The sequence below is a fragment of the Pediculus humanus genome, genomic scaffold (genome assembly GCF_000006295.1).
Source record: "Pediculus humanus corporis 1103172107888 genomic scaffold, whole genome shotgun sequence".
NCBI classification, from domain to species: domain Eukaryota; kingdom Metazoa; phylum Arthropoda; class Insecta; order Psocodea; family Pediculidae; genus Pediculus; species Pediculus humanus.
This window is the reverse complement of record NW_002987464.1, coordinates 287,799-307,271: the sequence shown is the minus strand read 5'-3', so window position 1 is coordinate 307,271 and position 19,473 is coordinate 287,799. Positions and strand designations below refer to the sequence as shown.

Below are 19,473 nucleotides of genomic sequence, written 5' to 3'. Positions count from 1 at the left end.
GTTTAAAACAAACGTTTCATTTTATAAAAATATTCTTCAAGTTTTAACTTTAATAATATTTTTAAATGACTTACAAACAGCTGTTGAGTAAAAAAAATTTTTTTAGGTTGGCAGCCTTTGTTGAAAGAGCGCGGTAAATCATATGCTTGCTTCGTTGAAAGTAATGACTGTTATAAGTGCCTTGTGAAAAGTATTATTTTTTTTTTTTTAAACGATGCCTTACGCGACAAGATCGAGTGTGATTGATTTTCCTAAAAAAAAATTAGTTAGACAAAGTGTTAAAAACACTTCTTCTAAAGAATCTGACATCACACCGAAAAAAAATGAATGCATTAAATTTTTATCCGAGTCTGCTAGTTCAAGTGCCAGAAAAGCATTACACAGCTGTGATACAATTATTGGAAGGCAAAAAGAAATAGACGAACTTAAAAAATTTATTTCGAAACATTTAAACAGTCAAACTTCTGGAAGTATTTATATATCGGGATTGCCCGGCACTGGAAAAACCGCTTGCGTAAATTATATAATAAATGAACAACAGGTATTATAAAAAAAAAATTACATATGATATTGATAGAAATGATTGATGTGATGATTTCATAAATATTATTTGAAATTTTTTAGGCTACCAGTCATTTTCATTTAATTAAAATCAATTGCACTGCATTTAATTGTTCAACGTCTGTATTTAAAAGAATTTGTGAAGAATTAAAATTAAAATGCAAAATTAAAAATGAAAGGCATGCAGTGGATTGTATCGAAAAGTTTCTTATTAAAAAGCATAAAATGATGTTAGTAATTTAAAAATTGATATTTTATGTATTCAAAAATTTTTTTATAATGTTTTTAACACTGCAGACAAAAAATATTAATCATTCTCACTAATAAAAAAACTTCTTTTCTTTTAGACTTTTAATTTTAGATGAAGTCGATCAACTTGAAAGTAAATCACAATCAGTTTTGTACAGAATATTCGAATGGCCATCTTTGAAAAATTCAAAGTTTGTATTAATTGGTATAGCTAATGCAATGGATTTTACTGACAGGCATCTACCAAGGATTTGTAACAAAAATCATCTTCAGCCAACATTGTTGCATTTCACACCATATACAAAAGAAGAAATAGCAGACATATTAAAAACGAGGCTTTTGAATGTGAGGACTGATTAAAAATAAAATTTTTAAAAAACTAAAACATGTTTATTTTTGAACTGCATAATTTTTGAAAAATTTTGTACTTTACAGGCAGGAGCTGATAAAATTTTTGCACCAGGTGCATTAGAATTGTTATCCGCTAAGGTTGCGGGGACTTCAGGAGATATTAGGAGAGCATTGGATTTAGGAAAACGAGTTATCGAAGTAGTCGAACAAAATCAAATCCCAGTTTCAGGTAATATAAACACATTTCTATTTTGTTTAAGTAAAGAACTTTTAAAAGTTAATATTAAAATATCATTTTAGAACCTGTGACACAAAGCAATTCCCAAAATAAAAATGACAATATCAATTCAGATGTAAAAAAGACTCCTTTAAAATCTGCTAGTCAAATAGAAGGAATTTTTAATAAAATGATAGACAATGCCAAAACTCCACCTAGAAAAAGACTTAATTTTCTACAAAAATCACCCAAAAAAAGTCTGAAAAATTTATTAGATAATTTTGAAAAAGAATGTGATTCAAGAAATTGCAATGAATCACCTGCATCCAAAGAAAAAAGTTTAAATGTGAATTGTGATAGAATATTAAGGAAATCGCCTAGAAAATTAAAAATGATAAGTAATGAGACTGAATATGATGAAAATTTTGCATCTCCTAAGAAAAGAGCAAAAATTTTAATTTCTGAAGAAACGGACGCAGACAAAAAGTCTATATTTAATGAAAATACTGTGTTGAGAAGGTCCCCCAGAAAATTACAATTTGACGTAAATGCTATGGATGTGTTAAATGTAGTTAAAGGAGTTTATGGATCTAAAAACTTTAAACACAATGAAGAATCTGCATTTCCGTTACATCAAAAATTATTAATATGTTCTTTATTATTGATGATTAAAAAGGGGAAAAAGCAAGATTTGAATATAGGAAAGGTATGGTTAAAATTTATTATTCTTGCAAAAAAAAATTCCAGTGCGAATTAATTAAAATTTGTACGGTTATTTTCAGCTTCACCAAATTTATTCAAAAGTCTGTACTAGTAAAGGTTTGACTGCCGTCGATAAGTCTGGTTTTATTTTTCTTTGCAAACAAGTTGAAATGACTGGAATAATACAAATTGGAAAAGGTCAAGGAATCCTTGCCAAGGTTTCACTACAATGGGACGAATCCGAAGTGACAAATTCTCTTAAGGATCATAATCTTTTAGCATCGGTTTTAAATGATAATTTAAAATTAATTTAAATTTTTAACAAAATTATATATATATTTTACCCTTTTTTTTTTTTTTTTTTACTCATTTTATATTTTTATAATTTTTTATTGAATGGTTTTTAAACAAAAAATTTAACTCGTCATTTACGTATTTGATTGAAGCATGAATTTTGTACAAGAACTTATTTATTAAAGAAATAAACAATAAAACAAATCAAATTTAATTAATTTTAATCAACTTAAATTATGTATTTATTAGTTTTTTTTTTTTTTACGAATAATCGCAAATTAAAATGATATTAGGGGAAAAAAAAGCGAAAGTTTTAATAATACATAAATTATACATAAAAAAATCACTTATTAAATTATTATAATATATTTTTTTAACGATCATTAAATTATAAAATTTTTAATTCATTAATAATAAATTTTTTTTTTTTGTACATTTTAAAGAGACTTTTTAAACAAAATTGTTTTTTTATTTATTTAAATACTAAATTTCGATAAATGAGCATTTTAAAATGACAAACCATCGAATCGAAACCTTCTATGTAAAAAATTAATTATAATTTAAAAACGCTCTGTTTATGTTTACAATTTATTTATATATTACTTGATGTAATATAAAATTAAAAAATTAGTTATTAGTTAAATAATTAGTAAATATGGCAAGAACATTTAAAAATTTAAGAAAAGGACTGGGTTTGTATTATTATTATTATTATTATTTATTTAAATTTAATATCGTATCTTAATTTTTCTCCGGTTAAATAAAATTTTAAAAAAATTATTTTTAACGGTTTTTCTTTTGTGTTTTTATTTTTATTTTTTTTCCAGTATGGATATTTAAAAAAATATATCAGTTTTTAAATTTCGTTTTTGCTTTTTTGGAAATGCACTTGGTTAAAATTGTAGCATTTTCAATAATGGCTTTATGTTGCAGTACTGTAAATAATTATTATTATTTAAATTTTTTTTTTTATAAATAATTTATTATAATGATTACAATTGTAAAATTATTTATTATTTTAGGTGAATTCGGTACATTTATTAATCGTGTTGATATTAATTGTTTGCGTAATGTTTGGAATATCCGCATTGAGATTTTCTTTTTATCTCATCGGTCCATTTCTTGCATTGATTTTAATATTAAAAATGTTGTATCAAACGAAATTATTTTCTCATTTGGATAATCCAGTTAACTGTTCGGTAAGGATTTTGTTTTTAAATATATTATTCAAATTTATTTATATATACAAACAATTTTTTTTTTTTTCCAGATCGCAAGCATCAGTATACGAAGTACAATAGAACGTACAATTGTTGATCTTGAATGGTGGGGATTTAAATTATTAAACGAAAATGAAAAAATTATTGAATATTTTCAAAATTATATTGTTGTACTTGTTGTTATGACATTTCAAACCGTTATTAAAACGAGGCAAAAGTAACATTTTCATATTAGTTTTTTTTTTTTGTAAATGCACACAAGATAAAGTTTTTATATATATTTTTAGGATAATAAGAATGGATGCTGGAAAACCACCCAATATACCACCGGTTATGTATATTCACGTGTCGAGAAAAGATGCTGATAAAAGTTTAAAATTATGTTTAAAATATTTAATAAATTATGGATTTTATAAATTTGGTGTTGAGGTGATGTTATCCTTTTTTTTTTTTTTTTTTTTTTCTGTTAATGTTAAAAGTCGTTACGAATTTGTGGAATAAATGAAATTTTTTTTTTAATTTTTTTTCCAGATCACGTTGTCGTTTTGCGTATTCACAATTGCTTACAGAATGGATATTTTTTCATTCGTATACGCCATATGGGTTGCAATTTTATTCCTTCCACAAAGATCAAAATTGGCAGTTATGTGGCCTTTTTTTATGATAACTTTATTTTTATCGGTGCTATGGCAGTATGCCATAGCCGTCGGTCTATCGAAAAATGCCTGCATCGGTATTAAATATATTTTACATGAATAATTATTAATCAATGTTTACACATTAAATAATAATTTTTCTTAAAAACGTTTTAGAATATCCTTGGGAAGAACATTCTCAATTGACGAATTGGTTTTTCCTACCGAGTTTCAATAAATTTCCTAGTACGAATAAAACATTAGGTAACTATTTATTATTAGAAAAAATAATAATAATAATTTTTCATATTATTTTTATAATTGAGCATATATATATATATATATATATAAATTTCAGTTGATTTTTTTCTATTGTTACTCATACAAAGACAGCAAACTGTTTTCGAATTAGAAAAAAGACACGGTGGTAAATTTTTAGGAGGTTCTAACAAAGATGTTTACATGGATTATTACAATGATAAATTTATAAATCCGACACCTGATCACACCGGAACAATAAAGTGTGTAAAAATTTATTTATTTATTTATTTTTTTTTTATTTATAAAAAACGAGTGAAATTTTATTTATTTATTTGAAATGGTTCGTTTCAGATCGTGGTTAGACGTGTGTAAATTTTTCTTCTTGAGTTGGTTATTTCGCATAACTTTAGCTTTTGAATTTTGGAATGGTGCAAGCAATGCAACCATATTATCATTAGGATATTTAGTTGGTGCCTTTGTTTTTTTATGGATAGATTACGATCTTTGCTTATGGCATATAAAAAAAATACTCAAGTGGTAAAATCTATAAAATTATGTATATAAGACGTCATTAATGTTTTCAATTCGTTAATTAATTTTATTTATTCTTTGTTTTAGGTGGAACGTCCTATTAGGTTACACCGTTTTCGTTATACTGTTAAAAACATTAATGGAGTTTTTAATATGCATATATTCGAGATACATACAATTGAATGCGAGTTGGTTGATAGAACTTTTATTTCTTCAGTGTTCCTATTCATTTCATTCGGGTCAAAGGCTAAATTACGATATTTATTGGGATTTCGTATGTTTCACACTCGCTATATTTCAAAGGAGGTATTTTCAAAGTTATTATTTTCTTCACGAAGTAGATGACGTCATGGGAGTTTTTAAAATTCAAGCAAAAGGTGCTTTGTTAATGGACGAATTACAAGAAGAGAAAATAAGAAAATATCACTTGCGTGAAACAAAAACTCTTATGAAAATAAAAAAAAACATGAATCGTATAAAAGCATGGCAGAAAAGAGTTCAGGGACTTAATTATTTTGAACCTACCGATCATGCTACGGGTACCTACGGGAACGAAATCGATTAAAATTTAGTTTTTTTTTTTTTTTTTTTAAAAAGAGAAATCATTTTAAAATTTTTTTTTAATTTCAGCAACTTACATGGGAGATTATTTTATGTTTGAAGATTTAAATGAAGTTTCTACCGAATTGGAAGAATCATCTAGTACTTCGAGTGAAGATTCCGATGAAAAAGATATGTCAGAGGAAGAAAGACAAAACGTGACGATGTCAGAAGTATGTAATGATACCTTAAAATAAATTTTCAAGAGTTTTATTCGAGATTTGGTTCACAAAAAAATTTTTTTTTTTTTTTTTTTTTAGTTTATAGGCAATGTTTTCCTCAAAGGAGAAGAAAATGCACAGGCTCAAGCAAATGAAGGAAAATTAAAAACTCAGAAAACGAAAAAATCGGTTAAAGTAAATAAGTTTTTATTATTATTATTTAATGTTAAAAAAAAAAAAAAAAATCTATCGAAAAATTTATTTAAAAAAAAATTTTAATAATTTAAGGATGAACCGCAATCGAGAAAAAAAATGTCAGAAGATAAAACCGTTAGAAAAAGGTATATAAAAATTTTATTTTAAATTTTTAAAAAATTAAATTAATATTATTATGTTAATAATTTTTTTTTTTTTTTTTTTAGTATAACCGGATCTATAAAATCCAACCTAGCAGGTAAAATTTCAAGAAATACAATCACAGGAAAATTAAATTTATTGTGTGTAAAAAAACTCATGATTTTTTTTTTTTGGGGGTGGGGGGGGGCGAATAAAAAATAAAAGAAAAAGACAAAACTAAAAAAACATGGCAGCTCCTTCATTCATTTTTTGATAGCATCATGGTATCGATGATAAGATTTTTTAAACGTCATTCTCGCGATTATAGATACATTCAAACAAAAATGAAAGAAGAAAGAGAAATTCAAAAGGTTCAAAATTCATTTTGATACTTGCATATATATTATCCAGACATTTTTTAATTTTTTTTTTTTTTTTCCCTTTCCCACAATATAGAAAATAACAAAAGGAACAGGATCGATCGACGATAGTTATACGTAATATTTTTTTTTTTCGAATTGGTGATCGTACTCATTCGATTTACACCATTAAATTTTTATTTAATGAGTTTTCTTTTTGTTAAAAAGTAAAAAAGATACCAGAAAATCATTACAATCCCAAGATGAGTCTGAATTCGATGAAGAAACGTTATCCGATTCAATGAATTATAGGTTAAAATTATACAAATTATTATAATTTATTAAAAAATTATAAATTTAAAATAAATTTGTGTGTGTTAATTTCTTTTTGTATTTTTTTTTTTTTTAGAAGCGATGATCTTAATTCAGAATATCCAAAGAAATCATCTCAAGCTCTTTTAGTTGATTTAATAAATTCAATTTGCATGTTTGTCATGTCGAAAACGGAATTATTTTGTTATGTAATTATATTTTTTCACACGGCACTATCTCCTACAATGATTTCGCTACCTTTACCCTTATTAGTATTTTTCTGGGGGTCTTTAACAACCATTAGACCCACCACTACATTTTGGACGGTTTTAATAGCATATACAGAGGTACTTTTTTTTTTTTTTTAAATTTTGTACTCGATGACGTAGAATACCTTTAGCAATTATTTAATTTTTTTTTTTTTAAATAGATTACCGTCGTTATAAAGGCTTTTTTTCAAAATTCAATTTTCCCATGGAATCTCGAAGTTAATTTATACAGTCCTGAATATCCGCCATTGTTTTTAGGAATTCACAGAACGAGTCAATACGTTATATCGGATTTATTTTTACTTTTAGTATTATTTCTACATAGGTAAATAACAAAATAAGTTATCATCATTATGTTAATTTAATTTATTTTTGTTGAGTTCGATTTTTATTAAAGGTACAAATTGAAAACTCTCGGATTGTGGAAGAGGAGTCAAGAAGAAGAAACCATATTGCCGCAAAATATGAAAGTATATAGAGAATTATTTTCGGTCGATCCGAAAGATTTTCCGAACAATAGAAAACGTTTACAGCGGAATAGATCATACATTTTAGATAATTTCGAAGAAAATTATCCCGAAACAACACAAATGGCTGCATGGAAACGTACGAGCAGAGCAACAGCAAAATTAATTTATCGGTGATTGAATTGTATTATTTATAAAAAAAAAAAATGGGGCCGAAACGGGAAATTTTAGTATAAGAATGATTTTGATTATTTTAGCGGTAGTAAATTTAAAACGAAAATAGTTGTTAGAGAAATCGAGGGTCCCATATTGGTCACTCACGAAGGACGTCGTTTAGAACCGACTTTTGCATTTGTTACACAATTACCGGAAGAGGCTCTGGAAGGGAATTTAGTTTTGAGGGTGTATGCAAATGATATTGTTCCAGAAGCAAAAGGATTAATATATAAATTATCGTAAATATTTTTACACAATTTATTATTATTATATTTGTATTGCTTTTAGAATGAATGTCAAAATTTTATTTTTAGATGGATTCAACATTTTACATGCGTTAAAAAATTTTTTTTACAAATAGCCGTTCGGGATTGGAGAGTATCAGCCGATTATTACACCCTGATGTTTATATCTGAATTTTTAGCATTTTTATTAATTTTTTTCGGATATTCTTCATTCACCGATGTAAGTATTTAATACTTGCGATTTTTTTTGTGTTTTTTTTTTTTTTTTGCCCTTTTTAAACGTTAAAATTTGATTTTTTTTTACATTTCAGTCAAGAGATATGGATTCTGAAGATTATTTTAATTTAGCAGAAAATCAAATTCCGATATTTTATTTGTTCACATTAATTTTTCATTTTTTAGTCATCGTCACGGATAGAATACTTTATCTAAAAAAATGCATACTCGGAAAATTATTCGTACAATTTTTTCTTATCATTCTTATACACGTTTGGATGTTTGTTATGGTTCCATTGAAAACAGAAGTGTAAATTTAAAATATCCTTTCATTTTAATATTTATTTTTAAAAAAAAATTGTTTGAAAATTAATTTTTTATACGATTTATTATTATTATTATTATTATTTTGTTTTTTTTTTAGACCGTTCAATAGCTTAATTATACCACAAATGTATTATTTAATCAGTTGTTTTTACTTCTTAATGTCTGCGTATCAGTTGCGCGTTGGTTATCCATTAAGAGTACAAGGACATTTTTTATGTAAAAAATATGGTTATATTAATTATTATGCTTATAAAGGGTGAGAGTAGACATTTTGGGGTTTTTTACTAAAATTTGTTTTAATTACGCTTTTGACATTCAATTTTGAATTAAAAATTGATTTTTTTTTTTGCAGATTGCAATTGATTCCATTTTTTAATCAATTAAGAGTTATTTTAGATTTTCTTTGTACTCAAAGTTCATTTAATATGACCGAATGGATTAAATTCGAAAGTATTTTTCAACTAATTTATGAAAATAAGGTTAAAAATACAATTTTAATCGAAAAAATTATTTTTTTTCCATCGAATATAATTCTATATTTGAAATGTAATGACGTCATATTTTAGTGCTGCAGGAGAGCGGATATGATTTACCCCGTTCCCAGGGGACAAAATTATCCTAAATTTTCTAAAACGATTCCTGGTGTATTTGTATTGCTCGGTATAATTATAATTATTTGGTTACCATTTATTGTATTTGCTTTTTTTAATACTGTCGCACAACCGAATTTACCACAAGAAGCGGAATTAACATTAGAATTAGGAAACGTTGGAAATATTTTCATATCAAGAGCATCTTTCACGGAAATAATAGAGTAAGAAGAACAATTGCATTCCAAAAAACAATTCTTACGAATTAATGTTTAAAAAAATTTTTTTTTTAGGTTCAAATCATCCGATTTTAAAGCTTTGCAAACTCTGTACAAAGGGAATAAAAAAATTTGGGCATTTTTAGCTTTGTTCGATTACAGAGATGTGACTGCGATCAAATTTAAAGTCACTTCCATCAAACCGTGGAAAACGAATACAAAAGATTTCGAACTTTTAAATAAAACGGTTCAAAATTTGGGTAAGCATTAAAAATAAAAAAAATTTTAAATCCCATATAAAAATTATTTTATTGATGGAGAAAAATTTGATGATTAGATGCGCCTCTTTCGATATATTTAATATGGAAAATTAAAAGAGTGCCCAGATCGCAAATAGTTGATCAAGCCAAAGGATACAAGGAAATGGTTTTAAAAAAACCGGATAAAGCAAGAGAAATGTTGGCTCAAGCATTTACAGAAAAAAAAGTCGAAATATTTCTACATCATTTTTTACCAAAATTCTTACATATAACAAACGAAGGTCAAGCTAAACCCGTGAATGGATTTTTAAGTACGGATGATCGAACGAGTAAGTTTTATTATTGTCCAATTTGTTCAATTCTCCAAAAGAAATAAATAAATAACTTCAATTTGTGTTTTCGTTATCAGATTCATTTAGGAACGTTACGTTAATACTTGAAGAAATCGGTTCGGATCGTTGGTGGAAATTGGTAGAAATACCTGACGACATCGAAGAAACAGAAAAAATTAGTAAAATCCCATATCAAACTCAGGACGTGATAACAATATATACGTTTAATGAAAAAAACATACCGAAACTTTTTTTAAACGTTAGCAAAAAAGGGTGAATAATTATTTTGCTCGAAACACGATTATTCATCGTAATTATAGCAAATTGTAATTTTTTTTTCCTTTACAAACAGGATTATTGGATTGTATTTATCGTTAGTTTTCGTATCTTGGACGTTTATAAGAAGACTCATGTGGAAATATCCATATATAATGTTTGATGATATGCCAAATCCAGATCAAGCTTTAAAGGTGATAATAATCGGTTAAAAAGAAAAACAAAATTTTTTTTTAAATATTATTTTAAATTAACCTTTATTTTTATTTTTTTTTTTTCTTCTTACAATAGCTATGCTACGATATTTATCTTGCAAGAGAAAGTAAAGATTTTTTATTGGAAGAAGATTTATACGCTAAATTATTATTCCTGTTTAGATCTCCGGAGACCATGGTCAAATTTACAAGATTAAGACCGTTAAATCGTGGAACGAATTAAATATGGATGAATTACTTTCTTCTTCCATCTTTCTTTGGGGTAAGTGATTTTTTTATTTTTTTTCTCCCCCTCGCCCCCCCCCCCTACTCCCCCAAACAGACATTTTAATGCGTAAATTATATTTAATTAAATTTTAATAAGTACATGCGTGGCGGGTAAAAAATTAAGTTTGTTTTGGCGTTACGGTAAAAAATGACGTTATGCTTTTCATTTTTTTCGATTTTTTATCAATTCTTTCGCTTTTCTTTCTTTTCGCATTTATGTCTTTTTCCATTTTTTGTATTTTATTCATCGGTTCGTTATCCATGTCGCGACCGTTAATTTCCGTATTGATTTTAACGGCCACGTGATAATCCAAATGTTCTAAAAATTCATATAAGGGAACGTTTTCCCCGCATTCGTTACATTTTTCCGTTGCGCAAAATTCGTTCGTCGTTCCGGAATCTTTTTTGAATTCTTCCACATTTGTTTGTCTCACGGATGTTTCCTTATTGTTTTCATCACGTGACTTTATTATTCTGTCGTTGAATTTTTTTCTTAACGGACTCGGTAACATGTTGATAACATTTTCATCGGCTTCGTTTAAATCTGGAATTATTTCCGTGAGACTCACCCATTGATCATCATCATCATCATCATCATTATTTTTTTTCTCTGTTGTTTTTTCCGTTAATAATTTTCTTTCGTTGAGAAATCTTACGAAAAAAGACGTGGTGGAATTCATATTTTTACTCGTGCTAGGAATTTCTTCTTCTTTTTTCAGTTCCTCGCAGTCTGAGTTATTTGAATTTTTTTGACAGGTTGTGGTAGGGTTATCAGGTTTCACTTCCCTCGTATCGTTTTTTTGATTTTTCCGGTCTTCAAGGACAGTTTCAAAAAATTTTTTAATCGATGTACCTTCTTCTACAAATTTACTTGCCGATAGTCCGAGATATTTAATAGGAGGTTTCCTAAAAACGAATAAATATCAGGATTTATGAAGTGATGGAGGTAACGAAGTAATTTTATTCAATAATAATAAAGTAAATACAATTTACCATAAATCTTGTTCAGGTGGTGCACAATTGAATTTTTTAATTAGTTCCATTGCATCGTAAACAATTTTATTCGTGTCGTATGAGTTTAACGGTCCGCATCTGGACATTGGACTGTCTTGAAAAAAAGACACAGTTAATAATTTAGCTCTTCTTTTATTTTTAATTGAATCTTTTAAAAGTCTTTCAGAGATTTCCGTTGCCAGTTCTTTGAGCCAATGTTCTATTTGTGATTTTTTTGTCAGTTTATTTATACCGGTAAAATTTTTACAACATCCTATCGATTCGGGACATAGTCTTGGAGTAACAGGTTCAGAATTTATACCTCTTGCCATATTATATAACCAAATACTGAAACGTTTAAAGAGTGCGAACGAAATTTAGAAAACTAGAAATATTATGAAATGAAAAAAAATTTTAAATTATTTTACCTTGTTTTCTCATCAAATTCTTGTTGTAAATCTTGTAGGCTAAATTTATATAATTCTGACATGTAATTCACTGAAAGTTTTTCCGAAACATGTTTACCTAATTTCCCTCCCAAACTTTTAACTTTTCTTATGGGAAGTTTTTCATATAATTCAGGTACACTGTTATGAGGTAGTATCGTTTGCTTTTTAGGTTTATGTAAGCCAGCTGTCAGTTTTGCCAATATCTAAAAAATTTATGATAACATTTATGAAACTAATCGATGATTAATTTATGAAATGAAATCGAATTGTTAATTAATTTTCAATTACTTTATTGTGAGCTATTCCTGCTGAACAGTGAAAACTGGTTTTTTCTAAAATTTTTGATCTCATTTTTTCCATAATAATCCCTCCGATAGCTAATTTATAATCAGCATTTTCAACCATTTTTTCATTTTCGGTAATTCTTATCCATTCTGCTAAGCCCTCTAATCTTTTTTCTAAAATATTTCAAACGAAATGAATTACATACAGTTTAAAGGCAAAAATTTTAATAATTTAATAAAATTACCTTCATCTTTATTTTTAAGATCACAATGGCCTAATATATAAGTTGATGGTAAATCCCTTACATCAATATTTTCTTTGTGTTCAGCGATATAATCATCGACAGCTTTTGACAAATCTAAATAAGCTTCATCTATACTTGCTCTTTGTACGCATTCGCAAAATTCTGAAAAAACTGCAGCCACTTCATCGCTTGCTTCTCTGTAACTAAAAATAAAATACAAAATTAAAGAAACTAGAAAATTTTTTTTATCCTATTATAAATATATATATATATCTCACTTTGATAAATCTGCTTTCCCACGTATCGTTGGAACAGAGACTAAAACAATATCTGGACATTTTTCTTTGGCTTCATCTCCTCTCATAGAACGAGTGACACCATATTCTCGCGCTTCATAATTGACAGCAATTATTCTAAAAAATGTAAACGATGAACTCTCATACAAAAATATTATATAAAAATGAGAGAAATGAAATTGATGTGAATTTTTTTACCCGCCTCCTTTCCACTGATTGTATTGTACAACAGCCAAAGGTTTTCCTTTCAATTCGGGATTTAATCTGGCTTCAACTTGACAATAAAAACAATCCATGTCAACCAAAGCAATTACCCGTGAAGTCGAAGAAGAATTTTGCATTTTTAATATTACTTTGATAAAAAATAATTTTAAATAAAATATGTACACTTTAAAAATAAAAATAAAAATAAAAAATAAAAAGGTATATTTATTAAAATTAAAATTTGTACGTGGGATTAGTAGATAATTTTGGCGCCAAATTTTTTAAAGTCGTTACGTGCACGCCAAAAAGAAAACGAGAAAAGAAAATTAACTTGTTAAAATTTCTAAAATAATATATAGATTTTTGTTCGGAATAAAAAAAAAAAATATAAAATCAAGGTAATTTGACTTAAAATTTATTTATTGATTTATACAAATTGATATTTATTAATAACTTAAATTAATGGAATTAGTACACGCACACGCACACGCATAACCAAAATGAACTGTATTTTAAAACAATTGATAAAAAAAAAAAATTATCTAAAAATTTCACTAAAAGTTATTTTATAACGAACAATTTAAATTATATTCATTCAAATTTTACTGAACAAAAGTTACAAAAAGAAATTTATTTACATAGGAATAATTCAATATTGTGTGCAATTTTTTCACTCTAAAATTACTTAAAAATTTTTTTGCCGAGTAGCTTTTTCAAAAATTGAAAATGAAAAATAACGTATTTTTAAATAAATGAAACTTGGTCGAAATTATAAGATATCATACAAAATAATTTATTTTTATTTGTGAATTATATAAAAAAAAGAAAACATAATTTTTATTTAATGTAAAATTATATAATAAAATGTAATGTATTTATGTTTCTGTAAAGTTTTTCTCGATTGAATTCGTTGAATTTGAGACATGGTAATGTGGAAAAACTAAAAAGACAAAAAAAATGTCAAAAATAATTTTTCTTTTTTTACAGCAAATGAATTACTTTTTTAATTATTGTATTAGTTTTTTTGTAAGTAGTTATTTGAAAGTAGTTACCTACGAAAGAATGAATCATACTTAGACAGGTAAAACCTATAATGACAAAAAAAAATTGTAATATTCCTGCATAGTGACGGGATTTATGTTGCCATTGAAATCTTTCTCGAGGAAGAACTTCAAATGCAGCTACATATAATAAACTTCCTCCTGCTATCGCCTGCAAATGAAATCAAGTTATGAGTTATCATTTTTCATAAGGAACTTTTGAAACTGTGTCTCAATGGATGGAGTCTTACTTGTATTTGAGCATCTATATTAAATGGACTGGTTGATGTTACAAACAAACCGATTAGTATTCCAGCAGAACTACCAATAGAAAATATACCAATAGCAGCAATTGAATAAAGTTTTTTAACATTGATAGAATTCAATTCTAAACCTAGACAAAATGATAGTACAACTTTGTGGAGTGTTACACTTCCCAAAACTAAAAAAATCTAAAAAATAACTATTATTAGTGTATATAAAGTTTTTTTCGTACAAATGATTGATTGTTTTGTATTTTATTATGATTTATGATAATAACCTCATCAAATTTTGTTTGTACACCAATTGAAATCCCTTCCAATATCGAATGTGTTGTTAATGCAATCAATAAACCAGCTTTGGCAGTTAAATTATGCGAACATGGTTTTCCAATATCAATGTGACATAATATTTTTGTGTTGTCGAGATTTGAAGAATTTGAACAACTCTGTGAAGTATTTGGTCTAAAAATTTTAAAATAATAATTAAAATAATTAATTGATATATATATTTTTTTTTCAGAATCGGTTTTACCTTTCTGTCGTAATGTTGGAAATGTGGCAGCACTGTTCAATGCAATCATGATTGATTTTCTTTTTCGTACTGTGTTCTAAATCACGAGATGATAATAAAGGAGTACTCTCGGAAGGAACAGGTACTGAATTTTGCTAAAAATTTATTAATTTATTTATTATGACAACGAGTAAACAATAATCATGGGTTATCATTGATATCAAGGTGTACTTACATTAATTATTTTTTTCTTTCTGCTTTGAACGATAAAATGACTGATTTCATCGAAAAAATATAAAATTAAAAATCCCAAACAAAAATATAATTGAGCATTTGATTTTAATTTTTCTTGGACTTCTGTTAACATGTGCACAATTGATGTTGCCAATAAAACTCCTGCTCCAAGGCATAATATTAAAGAAAGAAAAAAAGAACATGATTGTGTTGAGAATTTTTTAAATGTCAGTGGGATCAATCCGAAAACAAAACTAGCTATGCTAATTATAACAATGGATAAATAATGAGCCACTGCCATTTCTATAAACTTGAATTTAAAAAAAAAAAAAATTCAATATTTAATGTAATTTTTCCAACATATTATCAGTAAAAAAATTAATTCATGACACAATTCATGAAGTACTGATAAGAGGAAGAGCACGAATACGTTAATTTACAAACTTTACCGTTAAATTGAATTCAATTAAATTACTTATTAAATTTAAATATATTAAATTTTTATCGTTTATTTACATCGTAAACGCGAAACGGATTTTTTTAATTATAAAATTTAAAGTTTTAGTTTATACTTTACGACTGTTATAATAAAAAAAAAATTTAAATTCTTCAAAAAGTAAAGTAAAAACAAAAAAAACTAAATAAACGATATAATATTAATTTATATGAATAACGATAAATTATTCTACTGCCACGATTTGTCTTTTGGATGTAGACGTCATTATGACGCCGAATATTTTACAGTTTTTATCTGATTATAAAGGGTGTTGCATTTTTTTTTAAAAAATATATAATGTCGATATTATTTGACAGTAATTCATTTTCATATTATCAGTAATAAATTATTGGAAAATGGAGGAAAGTTCGAATACGGATATAAAATTTGAAAATAGCGTAAGGTTTTCTTACTTTAAATTTTCTATAATTAAAATTTTTTTTTTTTTTTTATAAATTGCGCTTTTTCATAAATTTTTACAATAAGGTAAAATCATTTGTAAATTAAGTAATTTTATTAATTAAATCAATTTCTAACTATGAAATATTTTATATATATTTATTTTACCAATGAATATTATTAATTTTAAAATATTAAATTAGATGTACAGTTGAATGCGTTTTTAAGTTATTCTTGTTAATTAAAATTTATTTATTAATATTTAATACAATTAAACAAATTTATTCCCTATTGTCTAATGATTAAAATTGTTTATTACAATATTTTAATCAAATTTGTAATTTATTTGCTTCAGGAAAATAATAAAAGAAAGATAGATAGCGAGGAAGAAGTAGAAGGGGAAGAAGAAGAAGACAAAAAAGAATCGGAAAAAAATGATTCAATGTTAAAAAATAAAAAATTAAAATCAGAATCTGAAAATGAGCATCCTCATGAATTTAGCGAGAAAAACAAAGGAGAAAAAATTAATGATGATATAAAGGAATCAGGTTATAATTTCCCCTCCTCCCCCACTGTTGTAAATTTTACATTTACCTTGATCCTGATTTAAAATATTTCATTACATTTTTAGATGAATCTACTGTAAATCAGGGAAGGTTTTCACTCATTGTCGCTTCACATTATAATGCTTTAGAAAATGTCGATACGGAAGGAAGAAATAATTGTAAAATATTTCATTTGAGAAATTTTAATAATTGGGTTAAAACTATTATCATGAGTGAGTAAATAAATTATTATTTACATTTGAAAACTTTAGTAGTGTAGTGTAGTATTATTTTTTATACTGTGATTATTTCTCTTACAGATCATGCTGTCACTGATTTGTTAAAATTAAACGAATACAATAGAAATTTAACAGTTTTAGACATGTGTTGCGGAAGAGGAGGAGACATAATTAAATGGTTAAAATTGAATGTTCGTCATTTAGTTTGCACTGACATTGCAGAGACTAGCGTGCAATATTGCAAAGAACGATTTATGGACATATCTGCAAAATTTAACAAAACTAATAGTGTGAAATTTGAAATTTTCCCAGCAGATTGTACAAGGGTAATTGATTAGTTCTTGAAATTTAGGGGAGGGGGGGAAACATTTAGGGGGTACTTATTTATTGTTTATGTTTTAGGTTCGACTCAGAGAAAAATATGAAGATCCATCGATAAAATTTGATGTGGTTAGCTGTCAATTTTCATTTCATTATTGTTTCGAGTCTCTTCCCCAAGCTGAATGCATGTTAATGAACGCATCGGAATGTTTAAAACCGAACGGGCTTTTCATAGGAACTCTCCCGAACGCGAACGAAATTGTCAAAAGACTTAGAAATGCAAAATCAAATTGTTTAAAAAATAGAGCTTTCAGCCTCGAAATGTGTTCTCCAGAACCTTATTCTCTATTCGGTGCAACCTATAATTTTTACTTGGCGGATGTGGTGAACTGTCCGGAATTTCTCGTTCATTTCCCCGCCTTCGTCAAACTCGCATCGAAATTCGGTTTGAAATTAATTAGTAAAAAGCGTTTCGATGAAGTATACGAAGAAAATAAAAACACCGGATTGGGACGTGCTTTGCTAAGGAGAATGAAAGCTTTGGAAACATTCCGACCGGAAGAAGGGAAAGACGAGAGCATCGATATGTTAAGCGAGTATTCGCACGCGTCCATTCGAGGAGTAAATGCCGGACAGGATAACAAAATAGGAACGCTATCAAAATCAGAATGGGAAGTAATAACACTTTATCAAACGTTTATATTTCAAAAAATATCAGAACCCTCTTAATGAATACAAGAAAATAATATTTATAGATTTTATTGCAAAGAATTTTCAGGGCTAATAAGTATTTCCAAAATGAAAAACGAAACGTTTCAAGTTCCTAATAATAATAATAATAATTTATGATTAACTATTTATTACTCATTTGTATTTATTTGAAAATTAAGTTAAAATTAATAAAATGAGGGAGAAAAACTAATTAATTAATTTGTTTATTTTGACATAATCATTTAGTAATTTACATAATTGACAGTTATGATGTAATAATGGTTAATGAAATTTTTTAAATGCTTATGTTTGCAAATTTGTTTAAAATTTTTCATTGCAAAATGAATGATGATAATAATAATAATAAATTAATTATTTTATTTAATTCATCAATCGTCAACTTACTAGAATCATGATAAAAAAAAAAAAAAAGCCGGAATTAATTTTATTCTATTAAAATTTACGGTTGTGTGTCTGCCATTTTATTTTATTATTATTATTATTATTATTTAGCTATTATTGTGTCGAACAGAATTTGAATAAAAAATAAGTTTTTTAAGTTTTTGTTTTTTTTTTTTTTTAAATATAACATTTGCTTTATCATTTATTTATTTATTAATTACTATTATTATTATTAATATTATTAATATACCTTATTGATTATTCATTTTTGCTTTTAAGAACTCATATTTTAATTTAAAAAAAAAAAAGTTTCTCTCTCTTTCTCTCTCTCTCTCTCTCTCTCATTGTTTCTGTTTACAAATACAAATATTGATTAATTTTTTTTTTTTTTTTATAAATGATAAGTTATTTAATTATTATATTATATATAAAAAGAATAAAAATAAATTAAGAGAGAGAGAGAGAGAGAGGGAGATAAACAAAATAACCCCTAGTCACAAACATTGAAAAAAATAAAGGAAAAAAATTTTAAATAATAATAATAATAACATTGCCAAATTATTATTTATTAATAACATTTAAAAAAATATATTTCACATGATAAATAATATTTAAGAATTTTAAAAAAAAAAAAATGATTCATAAAACGTTAACTATAACGGGGTGATTTCAACCTGTATTATTATTATTATTATTATTATAAGTTATTTTAAATGAAAAAAAAAAAAAAAAAGTTTAAAAGTAAAATATTTGACGCATGCGCAGAATGATCGAGCACGAACTTAGCCGCCGAAAAGTGAGCTGGCTTGTGTGTTAGTTTCGTTGTGGTGTATCGTTCCTTTATCGTGTCCGTTTTTTTTTCTCTTCAATGTCCTGCTTTTCATCATTACATTTCATTTGAAATATTTTATTTAAAATGGATATTAAAGAGCGGAATATAACGGAAAATGGAAATTTGGTATGTTTTAATAAAAAATTTCTCATTTCCTATATATACAAAAAAAAAAAAATATATATTTTCATAACGTTATCAAATTTAAAACAAAGACTCACACAAACATACATCGGCTTTCCGTGTAAAACACTATTCAGTAAAAATTTTTCTAAGTCCTAAAATGGCGTCTAAAAACTCTAAGTCCCAACTTATTCATATG

At 26.3% G+C, this 19,473-nt stretch overlaps 5 protein-coding genes across 5 annotated transcripts; 3 read left to right on the top strand and 2 right to left on the bottom strand.

Annotated features, from left to right (window-relative positions):
• Window positions 1-214: 214 nt before the first annotated feature.
• On the top strand, window positions 215-2,394 carry Phum_PHUM395900 (CDC6, putative; the record flags this gene model as incomplete). The annotated part of the gene is made up of 6 exons (XM_002428605.1): window positions 215-541; window positions 625-791; window positions 909-1,155; window positions 1,246-1,390; window positions 1,462-2,084; window positions 2,161-2,394. 6 exons carry the CDS (start codon window positions 215-217, stop codon window positions 2,392-2,394), a joined length of 1,743 nt encoding a protein of 580 aa, XP_002428650.1.
• A 1,050-nt stretch (window positions 2,395-3,444) lies between these two features.
• Phum_PHUM395890 (uncharacterized protein) lies at window positions 3,445-10,643 on the top strand (the record flags this gene model as incomplete). Its single annotated transcript, XM_002428604.1, has 27 exons — window positions 3,445-3,573; window positions 3,645-3,811; window positions 3,882-4,023; window positions 4,126-4,327; window positions 4,407-4,493; window positions 4,588-4,750; window positions 4,842-5,024; window positions 5,109-5,560; window positions 5,652-5,798; window positions 5,889-5,971; window positions 6,373-6,489; window positions 6,575-6,615; window positions 6,706-6,765; window positions 6,887-7,136; window positions 7,220-7,383; window positions 7,456-7,698; window positions 7,783-7,929; window positions 8,056-8,206; window positions 8,298-8,512; window positions 8,627-8,785; window positions 8,882-9,008; window positions 9,096-9,343; window positions 9,413-9,597; window positions 9,675-9,926; window positions 10,007-10,202; window positions 10,282-10,399; window positions 10,497-10,643. 27 exons carry the CDS (start codon window positions 3,445-3,447, stop codon window positions 10,641-10,643), a joined length of 4,575 nt encoding a protein of 1,524 aa, XP_002428649.1.
• A 1,461-nt stretch (window positions 10,644-12,104) lies between these two features.
• Phum_PHUM395880 (DNA polymerase IV, putative) lies at window positions 12,105-13,295 on the bottom strand (the record flags this gene model as incomplete). The annotated part of the gene is made up of 5 exons (XM_002428603.1): window positions 12,105-12,332; window positions 12,418-12,587; window positions 12,659-12,861; window positions 12,937-13,071; window positions 13,153-13,295. The coding sequence occupies 5 exons, from the start codon at window positions 13,293-13,295 to the stop codon at window positions 12,105-12,107; spliced, it is 879 nt and encodes a 292-aa protein (XP_002428648.1).
• An 844-nt stretch (window positions 13,296-14,139) lies between these two features.
• Phum_PHUM395870 (zinc transporter, putative) lies at window positions 14,140-15,507 on the bottom strand (the record flags this gene model as incomplete). The annotated part of the gene is made up of 5 exons (XM_002428602.1): window positions 14,140-14,370; window positions 14,450-14,650; window positions 14,740-14,923; window positions 14,994-15,117; window positions 15,288-15,507. 5 exons carry the CDS (start codon window positions 15,505-15,507, stop codon window positions 14,140-14,142), a joined length of 960 nt encoding a protein of 319 aa, XP_002428647.1.
• A 1,036-nt stretch (window positions 15,508-16,543) lies between these two features.
• Window positions 16,544-17,935, top strand: Phum_PHUM395860 (methyltransferase, putative; the record flags this gene model as incomplete). The annotated part of the gene is made up of 4 exons (XM_002428601.1): window positions 16,544-16,649; window positions 16,733-16,879; window positions 16,967-17,211; window positions 17,288-17,935. The coding sequence occupies 4 exons, from the start codon at window positions 16,544-16,546 to the stop codon at window positions 17,933-17,935; spliced, it is 1,146 nt and encodes a 381-aa protein (XP_002428646.1).
• Window positions 17,936-19,473: the final 1,538 nt, after the last annotated feature.